This window comes from Callithrix jacchus, chromosome 4 (assembly GCF_049354715.1).
Source record: "Callithrix jacchus isolate 240 chromosome 4, calJac240_pri, whole genome shotgun sequence".
Lineage (NCBI taxonomy): Eukaryota > Metazoa > Chordata > Mammalia > Primates > Cebidae > Callithrix > Callithrix jacchus.
In genome coordinates, this window is record NC_133505.1 from 39249056 (window position 1) to 39261526 (window position 12471).

At 46.6% G+C, this 12471-nt stretch overlaps 1 protein-coding gene across 7 annotated transcripts in view; it reads left to right on the forward strand.

Moving 5' to 3' along the window:
• MSH5 (mutS homolog 5) overlaps positions 1 to 12471 on the forward strand; it is a 22011-nt gene continuing 9540 nt past the window's right edge. For 3 of the 7 annotated variants that reach the window (XM_035295265.3, XM_078368818.1, XM_078368819.1), the window contains exons 1-10: positions 1 to 215; positions 465 to 621; positions 1466 to 1589; positions 3435 to 3515; positions 3666 to 3728; positions 4781 to 4902; positions 5089 to 5198; positions 5456 to 5491; positions 6102 to 6184; positions 7869 to 7914. In XM_035295265.3, coding sequence (XP_035151156.3) covers positions 478 to 621; positions 1466 to 1589; positions 3435 to 3515; positions 3666 to 3728; positions 4781 to 4902; positions 5089 to 5198; positions 5456 to 5491; positions 6102 to 6184; positions 7869 to 7914 — 809 coding nt within the window. In that variant the 5' untranslated portion in view covers positions 1 to 215; positions 465 to 477. The remainder of the gene's footprint in view (positions 216 to 464; positions 622 to 1465; positions 1590 to 3434; positions 3516 to 3665; positions 3729 to 4780; positions 4903 to 5088; positions 5199 to 5455; positions 5492 to 6101; positions 6185 to 7868; positions 7915 to 12471) is intronic. The other 4 variants (XM_078368815.1, XM_078368820.1, XM_035295268.3 and 1 more) reach the window with 3 other exon arrangements.

Below are 12471 nucleotides of genomic sequence, written 5' to 3' on the forward strand. Positions count from 1 at the left end.
GGCGCGTCCCTCCCGCAGACTCTAGGCGGTTGGTCAGTGGTGCGTTCTCTCGCGTGTCGCTACGTAGGTGACCGAAAAGGCGGGAAAACGCTTCGATGGAGGCAGCTGGGGGAGGAGGAAGAGCGTGAAGCTGTGGTCCTGGCGCGTTGCTTAGCAGAGGCAGAGAGATAAGACGCGCACGACTCTCTCCACAGGCCCCTCAGACCTCTTCCAAAGTACAACCTCCGCGTGACAGAAATGAGGATGGGGCGCGTGGAGTTTCCCACAATCTGTGCTTTAGTTAAATACCCGATAATTCACCCCCTCAAAATGCACCCAGACCCGCGTCCACAGCTCTCCACGCCCCTCAGCCCTGCCCCGCAGCCCTGTCGCAGAAGTACTCAGTTCATTGCCTTCTGCGCGCCACCCTACCTGGCCTCCGTGGAGAGTTGCTTCTGAACTGCCCTCACTTTTTGCATCCGCAGAACTTCCAGACTCATGGCCTCCTTAGGAGCGACCCCAAACAGGACGCCGCAGGGATCGGGACCTAGAGAGGCCTCCACCCGCTTCCCCAGCCCGGTCGCAGTGCCGGCCCCCGGGGGGGCCGAGGAAGAGGAAGTCGAGGAGGAGGAACTGGCCGAGGTCTCTGAGGGGAGTAGGAACTTGAATGGAGAGTGGATGGAAAGTTAAAATAAAAGAGGGTGGGCCGGGGGCAGTGGCTCACGCCTATAATCCCAGCACTTTGGGAGGTCAAAGCGGGTGGATCACGAGGTCAAGAGATCGAGACCATCCTGGTCAACAAGGTGAAACCCTGTCTGTACTAAAAATACAAAAATTAGCTGGGCACGGTGGTGCGCGCCTGTAGTCCCAGCTACTCGGGAGGCTGAGGCAGGAGAATTGCTTGAACCCAGATGAAAGAGGTTGCGGTGAGCCGAGATAGTGCCATTGCACTCCAGTCTGCGTAACAACAGCGAAACTCCATCTCTAAATAAATAAATAAGAGAGGGTTGGGGGCCGTGGGCGGTGGCTCAAATTCCACAGCACTTTGGAGGCCGTGTCAGGCGGAGCATCTGAGCTCAGGAGTTCCTGACCAGCCTGCTTACAACATGGTGAAACCCCGTCTCTACTAAAAACACAAAACAAATTAGCTGGGTGTGGGGTGGCGCGTGTTTGTAGTCCCAGCTACTGGGAAGATTGAAGCAGGAGGATCGCTTTAACCTGGGAGGCGAAGGTTGCAGTGAGCTGAGATCGCGCGCATTGTACTCTAGCCTGGACTGCAGAGCAAGGCTCCATCGGAAAAAAAAAAAGAGAGTTGGAAACAACTGGGCATGTCTCTTACCTCCTGAGTGGCTTTTTCACAGTCACTAAATGGGGTGATGATGCCTATCTCAGAGATTTGATTAAATTATTTAATTACATAAGGCGTGGCAAACCTTACGCTCATGAGTGGTTCAAATAGTGGTTTCCTTTCTTCCTTGCTGGACAGATCCATCTGTGTGTGCTGTGGAATTCAGGATACTTGGGCATTGCCTACTATGACACTAGTGACTCCACTATCCACTTCATGCCAGATGCCCCAGACCACGAGAGCCTCAAGCTTCTCCAGAGAGGTGGGGACAGAACCATGAATTCCTCTGCTCTTTGGGATTAGAAATGTGTGACACACACACACACACACACACACACACACGAAACACAAAAAAAATATGTGTTGTTGTTGTTTTCCAAGACAGAGTCTTGCTCTGTTGCCCAGGCTGGAGTGTAGTGACGCCATCTTGGCTCATTGCAACCTCTGCCTCCTGGGTTCAAGCAATTCTCCTGCCTCAACCTCCCCAGTAGCTGGGATTACAGGCATACACCACTACACCCAGCTAATTTTTTTGTTTTTGTAGAGACGGGTTTCACCATGTTGGCGAGGGTGATCTCGAACTCCTGACCTTGTGATTGACTGGTTTTGGCCACCCAAAGTGCTGGGATTATAGACATGAGCCACCACACCCAGTCATGTTTCACTTATATTAACTTACCTCACTGTCTAGTGTATTTTGTATTGCTGTAAATGAATACCTGAGGCTGGGTAATTTAAAAAAATAAAAAACTTTTTTTGAGTTGAAGTCTCGCTCTTGTTGTCCAGGCTGGAGTACAGTGGCGCAATCTCAGCTCACCGAAACCTCCACTTCCCAGGTTCAAGCGATTCTCCTGCCTCAGCCTCCTGAGTAGCTAGGATTACAGACATGCACCACCTTGCCTGGATAATTTTGTATTTTTAGTAGAGATGGGGTTTCTCCATGTTGGTCAGGCTGGTCTCGAACTCCTGACCTCAGGTGATCCACCCGCCTCGGCCTCCCAAAGTGCTGGGATTATAGGCATGAACCACCATGCTCAGCCAAAAAAAAAAAAAAATTATTTGGCTCATGATTCTGGATGGTCAGAAAGCTCAAAATTGGGCATCTTCTTTTGATGAGGGCCTTAGGCTGCTTCAACTCATGGAAGAAGGGAAGGCAGGGTGTATAGAGGTCCCATGTCAGAGAGAAAGCAAGGGGAAGGGAGATGCCAGGATCTTTTTGACAATCAGCTCTCTCAGGAACTAATAGAGTGAGAACCACTCACACATACCCACAAACATACTCCAGGAAGAGGATTAATCTGTTTATGAGAAATCTACTCCCATCACCCAAACACCTCCTTCGAGGCCCTATCTCCCAACACTATCACACTGGGGATTAAATTTCAACACGAGATTTGGTGGGGACAAATCATATTCAAACTATAGCACTGACTCAATATATAGTTGCCTCACAGAAGCTCCATCTGTTGTTCTTAGGAATTCATGTCATTATTTAACAAATATTTGTGAGTTTGTTTTTTTTTTTTTGAGACAGTGTCTCACTCTGTTGATCAGGCTGGAGTGCAGTGGTACAATCTCTGTCTCCTAGGTTCAAGTGATTCTTTTTCCTCAGCCTCCTGAGTAGCAGGGATTACAGGCATGTGCTGCCAAACCTGGCTAATTTTTATATTTTTGGTAGAGATGGTGTTTCACCACATTGACCAGGCTTGTCTTGAGCTCCCAGCCTCCAGTGATTTGCCTGTCTTGGCCTCCCAGTGTTGGGATTACAGGCATGAGCCACTGCACCCGGCCAGAAGTATTTGTGAGGTATTCACAATGTTTCAGGTGCTGCAGATATAGTCCTGGGCAAATCAGTCATGTTTGTTCTCCAGGGGTTTATAGTCCAGTGACAATATCCAGAGCACACTTCTTCCCTCCCATCATCCCATCACTCTTACTAATTTTCTAAATCTTATTCCTAACTTCTACCTATGTTCCCAATACGCAGAGTACTCCCTATTCCTAGGGAGGAAATGTTTTTGAGGATAGGAGTAGGAAGAGGAGGGCTATGGGTTTTCTCATAGTCAAAGACAGATCCTTTAACTCATTTGGTCTCTATTCTTCCAAGTTCTGGACGAGATCAATCCCCAATCTGTTGTTACGAGTGCCAAACAGGATGAGAATATGACTCGGTTTCTGGGAAAGCTTGGTAAGGACTTGGTAAAGGAGAGAGGGAAAATGGGGAAGGACTCATGTATGGAATGTTCCAGGGGGCTAGAATTGTGTGAGAGGGAGTGTCAGACAAAGGTAGAAGGACTGAGATGTACAGAATGATAGCCTTTTCTTTGCTTCCCCACAGCCTCCCAGGAGCACAGAGAGCCTAAGAGACCTGAAATCATATTTTTGCCAAGTGTGGATTTTGGTATTTCCTTCCTTTTGCTTTGCCCAACTCCCTGTTCCTGTGTTCCATCCTTTCCCCCAGACTCTACCTTCATCATCACAGCTCTCCCCTCCGCCTTATCTCATCATAAACCTTTGTGCTCCTCCTGCCCTATGACCAGTCCCTGAAAGATCTCTCCTGCTCCCTACCCTTTAATGATCTGCAGCTTATTGTGAAGCCTCTGATTGAGACATGTCTAGGGATGAGGGCCTCCCCTGAGAAGTGATGACACTTTTTGGACAGATTTTATTGATGGGATTTTCCCCATTAACTTAAGCTTTTTTATCACAAAACCAAAAGGCACTGCCTCAGTGACCCTTATGATCCATAAGGCACTTCTATAACCTTCCTAGGTTTACAATAAGAACAGGGAGTGTACCATCCTAATTAGATATTAAGGCATTAGTGTTATTAGTTCCTCTATTAATACCATCTTTTTGGCCAAAATCCCCAATTTGAGACAGATATCTTACTTTCCTCAGCCATTTATCTTTCTCAGGTTGTGCTTTCAGCCAAGTATCTTTATATTGTATGTAGCATAAGAAGAGAAGCTGGGTGTGATGGCATGTGCCTGTAGTCCCAGCTACTTGGGAGGCTGAGGCTGGAGGATCTCTTGAGTCCAGGAGTCTGGGCTGTAGTGCGCTGTGCTGATCGGGTGTCCACACTAAGTTCGGCATGGATATGGTAACCTCCCGGGAGTGGGAGACCACCAGGTCCTAAGGAGTGGTGAACCGGCCCAGGTCAGAAACGGAGCAGGTCAAAACTCCGGTGCCGATCACTAGTAGGATAGCACCTGTGAATAGCCACTGCACTCCAGCCTGGGCAACATAGCAAGACCCCGTAAAAAAAAAAAGAATAAGAAGAGAATTAGACTAAGAGTCTGAAAATTTGGTTCTTGCTTTAGCTTTCCGTTAACTGCTCATGTGAGCTTGGGCAAGTCAAATCATCTCTCTGGCTTCTATTGTTTCATTCTTAAAATGGGGTGAAAAAATTGAGCTACAAGACCTTTCCCTTTGCTTGCCTCCCTCAAATAGGTCTGGAGATAAGCAAACAACGCCTCCTTTCTGGAAACTACTCCTTCATCCCAGACTCCATGACTGCCACTGAGAAAATCCTCTTCCTCTCCTCCATTATTCCCTTTGACTGCCTCCTCACAGTGAGATTGGTGCTGGGAAATAAGGGCTGGGAGGCGGCAGGTTGGAGAAAGGCACAAGAACCCCAGTGCTAGGGCTGAGTTCTGGGGGGTACTGGCCTAGCCCCAGAAAAGAATAGCTTTCCCTCGTGCTCTACAGCCCCCAGGAGATTAAGATTTACCCCCACTTCATTGCTGATCCTCTCCCAGGTTCGAGCACTTGGAGGGCTGCTGAAGTTCCTGGGTCGAAGAAGAATCGGGGTTGAACTGGAAGACTATAACGTCAGCGTCCCCATCCTGGCCTTTAAGAAATTTGTGTTGTAGGTGATTCACCCCAACCCCAACCAAAGTAATGTGGGATTGGGAGTCCTGAAAAGTAAAGTGGGAGAGGGGTGAGGATGTGGCTGTGACCTAGTGGGTAAAGTGCTCTAGGACACCCAGGAGAACCTAAGGAGGTGCGGAATTTTGGGAAGAAGACTGGGCACTATTCAGAGAGGGGGACAATGGAGGTAGAGTTTTGGAATGAACTCAGACCCCTCATACTCCAGCCACCTTCCTGCTTGTTTTCTGTCCTCAGGACTCATCTGGTGAACTTAGATCAAGACACTTACAGGTAAAGAGGTGGAGGCATGCTGCTGTCTCTGGGGAGGGAGAGGAATTAAGTTTAATGCCCCAATAATCCTAATGAGGCTCTAGTTTCCCTAATCCTGGGGCTATTAAGATCTCTCTCCTTGAAGGAAAGGGAAGGGGGGCTTTGAGGGGAAGAGAGGAAGAAAAGCGTAAAGCATAAAGGTATTAGCCTTACTTTCTATGAGGAGAAACTGAGGCAAAGAAAAGTAAGGGACAAACCTTACATCAAGATGTGATCTCGGTCGGATGCGGTGGCTCATACCTGTAATCCCAGCACTCTGGGAGGCCGAGGTGGGTGGATTACCTGAGGTCAGGAGTTTGAGACCAGCCTGACCAATATGGTGAAACCCCATCTGTGCTAAAAATACAAAAATTAGCAGGTGTGTTGGTTTGTGCCTGTAATCCCAGCTACTCAGGAGGCTGAGGCAGTAGGATAGCTTGAACCCAGGAGGTGGAGGTTGCAGTGAGCTGAGATTGCACCACAGCACTCCAGCCTGAGGATATCCCCTGTTCCCATTCCATTTTCTCAGTCCTCAATCCTCATTCCCTTCCAAATCCAAGTTACCCCAAACTCCTCCATTTCTCCTTGACAGTGTTCTGCAGATCTTTAAGAGCGAATCTCACCCTTCAGTATACAAAGTGGCCAGTGGACTGAAGGAGGGGCTCAGCCTCTTTGGTAGGTGTTCCCCATGCCTTACATTACAGAGACCTACCAGAAAAGCAATTGGCTCCAAAGATGTGTCCCAGCCTCTCTTCCCACTTCACTCTCATTGTCAGACGTTTCTTCCACGATAATCCAACTTTCTTATCCTCTTTGTACTCACCCTGAGCTTCAGCATCTCCTCATACTCTGTGGCTGTACAATGTTGTTGCTTGTGAGTCATTACTTTACCAATTCTGTGTTCCTTCCCTGGGTTTATATGAATGGATTGCTACCTGTGAGGGACTTTGGGAGGCCTTGTGTATATAGGAGAGTTTTTTAACTGTATAACTGCCTATTTGATTTGTATAGAGTATCAGTTGTCTCTGGCTTTAGGGTATATTAGGGACATCTTCCCAAATCATATCTCAGTAGGTTGTGTCCAGTTTTTACATATGTGTGTTGGGCTCTTACATTTTTTTTTTTTTTAAGGTAGAATCTCTCTTTGTCATGCAGGCTAGAGTGCAGTGGCCCAATTTTGGCTCACTGCAACCTCTGCCTCTTGGGTTAAAGTGATTCTTCTGCCTCATGATACATCAGCCTCCCAATAAATGGAAATACAGGCCTGCACCACCATGCCCAGCTAATTTTTTTGTATATATAGTAGAGATGGTGTTTCACCGTGTTGTCCAGGCTGGTCTCAAACTCCTGAGCTCAAGTGATCCACCTGCCCTGGCCTCCCAAAGTGCTATAGATGTGAGCCACCATGCCTGGCCAGCTCTTGAGTTTTTTAAATTTTTATTTTATTTATTTATGTATTTATTTAGATATGAAGTCCCTCACTCTGTTGCCCAGGCTGGAGTGTGTAGTTATGTGATCTCAGCTCACTGCCACCTCCTCCTCATGGGTTCAAGTGATTCTCCTGCCTCAGCCTCCTGAGCAGCTGGGATTACAGGTGTGTGCCACCATGCCCGGCTAATTTTTGTATTTTTCGTAGAGACCAAAATAGGGTTTTCACCATGTTGGCCAGGCTGGTCTCAAATTCCTGACCTTGTGATCTGCCTGCCTCAGCCTCCCAAAGTGCTGAGATTACAGGCATGTGCCACTGCACCTGGCTTTTATTTTTATTTTTGAGACAGTTTTGCTCTTGTTGCCCAGGCTGGAGTGCAATGGTGCAATCTCAGCTCACTGCAACCTCCAACTCCCGGGTTCATGCGATTCTCCTGCCTCAGCCCCACAAGTAGCTGGGATTACAGGCATGCACTACCATGCCCGGCTAATTTTGTATTTTTAGTAGAGATGGGGTTTCTCCATGTTGGTCAGGCTGGTCTTGAACTCCTGACCTCAGGTGATCTGCCCACCTCGGCCTCCCAAAGTGCTGGGATTACAGGCATGAGCCACCGTGCCCAGCTGCTCTTGAGTTTTTGGGGTTTTTTTTTTTTTTTGGTGGGGGGTGGGTGGGAAGGCCCTTGAATTTTAACTCCACTTGCTTTGTGTATTTTTCTGGCTGTGTCCCTGTGAGTTTCCATCCCTTTCCCCATCTCCATGTACAGCAATCCCAACTCATATTTGTGGCCAGGCACCAGTCTTGTGCCCTCCCAGGCCAACCTCCTCAACAATCAACACCTCTGACCTGGATGCCTCAGCTTAGACACATGTATATATTCCATTCCCTGCCCCTGCCTTGTAACAAGTTCACTCCCTGACTTATCCCTCACAGGAATTCTCAACAGATGCCGCTGTAAGTGGGGAGAGAAGCTACTCAGGTGAGTGAGTATCCCACACATAATATAGACTAATGTATGAATTCCATGTACACACTACATACTAAAGCCTACTAATGGCAGTATTTGGATTCTCACACACCACCCCACCTAGTAGTAATAAAACAACCGCCCTTTACTGAGCACGAGCACTGGCTAAATGCATTTCATCCTTATAACAGCCTTATATAGTAGCTGGTATTCATGTTATTTTTTTGTTTTCAGCACAGATTCACCTATACCCATTGATGATATATAGACTTGCACACATACAGGCAGCAGAAAAAAAATGTAAGGCCAGGCATGATAGCTCCACCTGTAATCCCAGCACTCTGGGAGGCCGAGGTGGGTGAATCACTGGAGGTCAAGAGTTTGAGACCAGCCTGGCCAACATGGTAAAGCCCTGTCTCTACTAAAATACAAAAATTAGCTGGCTGTGGTGGTAAGTGCCTATAATCCCAGCTACTCGGGAAACTAATGCAGGAGAATTGCTTGAACCCAGGAGGTGGAGGTTGCAGTGAGCTGAGATTGCACCACTGCACTGCAGCCTGAGCGGCAGAGCGAGACTCTGTCTTAAAAAAAAAAAAAAAAAAGCTAACATAACACATGGCTATGTTAGCATGGTTATCTTTAGTTATAGAAAACACACTTCAAATTTCTGTGATGACTTCAAATTTGCGTCTCTAGTTTTGAACTCCATATGTGAATGTTAATTGCATATCACCACCTGCAGTTTTCACAGGCAGCTCAAACTCAGAGCATCCAAACTGATGCCCACCAGATCTGTTCCTCTTCCTGCATTCCCTTTGCTGGTTAATGGCATTGCTGGCAGTACACCTTCTCAAGTCATGAACCTTGGACTGATGCTTCTCCCTCATCTATTATATTCAACTATTCACTAAGCCCTATTGATTCTATCCTGAAATGTCTCCCCCCAACTATCTCTGTCTCTTTCCACTGCTCTAATTCTGGTCATCATCATTTTTAACGTTGAGCATTGCTTTTGCCTAAAAATTAGTGTCTCTGCCCCAGTCTCTTCTTTTTCCAATCCACCCTTTTCATTCTAAAATACCTATCATTCTGTCAGTTCATGTGAGTTAGAAAGAAAAAACCTGTCATTCCAAAACAGAGATCTAAGTATGTCACTCCACATTTTTGGGGGGAGGGGGTGTTTTTCTGAGATGGAATCTTATTGTCATCCAGGCTGGAGTACAGTGATGAAATCTGGGCTTACTGCAACCTCCACCTCCTGGGTTCAAGCCATTCTCCTGCCTCAGCCTCCTGAGTAGTTGGGATTACAGGCACCCACCACCATGCCCAGCTAATTTTTGTATTTTTATTAAAGACGAGGTTTGCCACATTGGTCAAGCTGGTCTTGAACTCCTGACCTCTGGCAGTCTGCCCGCCTTGGCCTCCCAAAGTGCTGGGATTACAGGCGTGAACCTGGCTGTCACTCCACTTTTCAAATAGCATAAGTAGAAAGAAAATAACAAACCTCAGGAAGTTTTTCCATTACCTTCAGGATGAAGATTAGCATCTTTAGCAGTATATGGTATTCAGGGTCATCACATTTACTCCAATTTTAATTTCTAGGCTCACCTTCCCAAGCCCCTTCTAAGTCCTTTCCTACTGGATCTAACTTATATTCTAGTCATTTAGGGCCAGTTGCCCTTATGGAAACATGTCATGCCTGTGTTTATCCTGTTCCTTCTGGAAAGTCTTTTACTTGTTCTCTACCTATCAAAATTTTACATCCAGGCCGGGTGTGGTGGCTCACGCCTATAGTCCCAGCATTTTGGGAGGCTGAAGCCGGCAGATCATTTGAGGTCAGGAGATCGAGACAAGCCTGGCCAACATGGTGAAACTCCATCTCTACTGAAAATACAGAAATTAGCTGAGTGTTGTGGCACTTGCTTCTAGTCTCAGCTACTTAAGAGGCTGAGTTAGGAGAATCGCTTGAACCCAGGAGGCGGAGGTTGCAGTGAACCCTGATTGCCCCACTGCACTCTAGCCTGGGCAACAGAGTGAGACTCTGTCTAAAGACAAAAAAACTTGCATCCTCTTCAAGGTGCAACCCAACTGTTACCCTCTGGCTTTTACAGGTACCTGTAAGGAGTTGATATGCACCTTTCTTGTGCTCACATAATGCTTGCTTATGTTTTTCTAGTTGCACTGTCACATCAGGTTAGAATTAGCAGTCAGTGAATCTTCTTGCCTCCATAGCTATGAACTCTGTCTAGTGACCATTCCTGTTACCTCAGTGTCTGACACATGGTCTTGTATATTGTAGCACTCAATGTGTGAACACAATACACAAATGAAAACACACCGGTAACATCATCTCTGAACACTCAGAGTGGAAACCTTTGCTAGCCTCAGGTGCACAATTCTTTCCCTACCTCACCTCCCCCTGCAATGTGTATCTTGTAGGGGTTAATTTAGGATAATCTCTGAGGTCATCTCTAGGTAATCAGCAGGGTAATCAGGTAATCAGCATCTCCAGGTAATCAGCAGGGTAATTTAATTACCCACACATTCTCTGGGGCTTCAGGTGCAGATCTCTAATCTCAACCACAGACGGGAGGGAGAGAATTCTCAGTGGAGAAGAGCACTGGATTTAAGGTGGGGGAGGAGTGCATATTCCCTAGATGGAATCAGACAGGGCATGAGATCATATAACTTGAAGAATCACCGGGCGCGGTGGCTCAAGCCTGTAATCCCAGCACTTTGGGAGGCCGAGGTGGGTGGATCACAAGATCAAGAGATCTAGACCATCCTGGTCAACATGGCGAAACCCCGTCTCTACTAAAAATGCAAAAAATTAGCTGAGCATGGTGGCGTGTGCCTGTAATCCCAGCTACTCAGTAGGCTGAGGCAGGAGAATTGCCTGAACCCAGGAGGTGGAGGTTGCGGCGAGCCGAGATGGCACCATTGCACTCCAGCCTCAAAAAAAGAAAAAAAAATTTTGAAGAATCATCATATAATCTAATAAACTAAGGAGAGATTACACATTTATTAATATTTCTGTGTATAAATTTAATTTATTAGGAAATACCTCTAACGCACAAAAAGATGTAAATAATAATAATAGAGGGCCAGATGTGGTGGCTCACACCTGTAATCCCAGCACTTTGGGAGGCTGAGGCAGAAGGATTGCTTGAGGCCAGGAGTTCAAAAACTAAAAGCTAGACAGGCCACAAAGAATGTGACTGAATGTCACAATATGCTCTAAAGAGCACTGTCCTAGCAGTCTAGAGACCTGATTTTGAGACTTAGCTGTTCTCATTAGCAGTATGACTTTGGGCAAGTTACTTATCTTTTAAGGGCCTCATTTTTGCAGTTGTAAAATTAGGAAGTTTGGCTTAACTGAAGTCTTTCCCAGTACTAGCAGGACATGAGTCAGAGATATCTAAATGTTTAGTGTAGCTCATGTGCCTTCTAAGGTGGGGATGGGTATTTACAGACTGGCTTACACTGCCTGGCGGGAGCCCTCAATAACCAAGGAGCAGAGGAACCTGAAACCCACCCTTGAAGCCACTGGATGATCTGCTTCACTCTAATCTGGAGTGTTCTAACCCAAAGTAACTGGCCATAGACTACAATGTAAGAAGCAAATCTTCAGGCCCTAGTGTGTGCACATGTTGGCTCTTATATAAAATGGCAAGCTTAGTTGCTTGCTCTATCTAGAAAAATATCTGTAGGCTCACAAGTCCTTACAGAGTCTCACACTCTTCATAGCCAATAAGGAGACAGGGTTACCTAGAATTAGACAAACACAGAATCAGACAAAAATAGATGACATTTATTTCTGTATATGAATTTATTTTAATTTATTTGGAAATATCTCCAACACACAAAAAGATGTAAATAATTAGCCCGGCATGGTGGCTCATGCCTATAATCCCAGCACTTTGGGAGGCGGGGGAAGGTGGATCACCTGAGGTTCAGAGTTCAAGACCAGCCTGGCCAACATGGTGAAACCTCATCTCTACTAAAAATACAAAAATTAGCCAGGCATGGTGGCACACCCTTGTAATCCCAGCTACTCAGGAGGCTGAGACACGAGAATCACTTGAACCTGGGAGGCAGAGGTTGCAGTGAGCCAAGATTGTGCCACTGTACTCTAGCCTGGGCAACAGAGTGAGACTCCATCTCAAAGAAAATAATAATAATACAAATGTCTATTGTGTCCATCAGCCAATTTAAGAATAAGACACTAGGCTGGGCATGGTGGCTCACGCCTGTAATCCCAACACTTTGGGAGGTCAAGAGATCAAGACAATCCTGGCGAACATGGTGAAGCCCCATTTCTACTAAAAATACAAAAATTAGCTGGGCATGGTGGCACACACCTGTAGTCCCAGCTACTCAAGAGGCTGAAGCAGGAGAATCGCTTGAACCCAGGAGGCAGAGGTTGCAGTGAGCCGAGATCGTACCACTGCACTCCAGCCTGGCAACACGGCGAGCCTCCATCTGAAAAAAAAAAAAAAAAAAAAGAATAAGACATGATTGTTGAAGCCCCTTAAATATCCCTCCCCAAACCTTTTTTCTCTGCAAAGT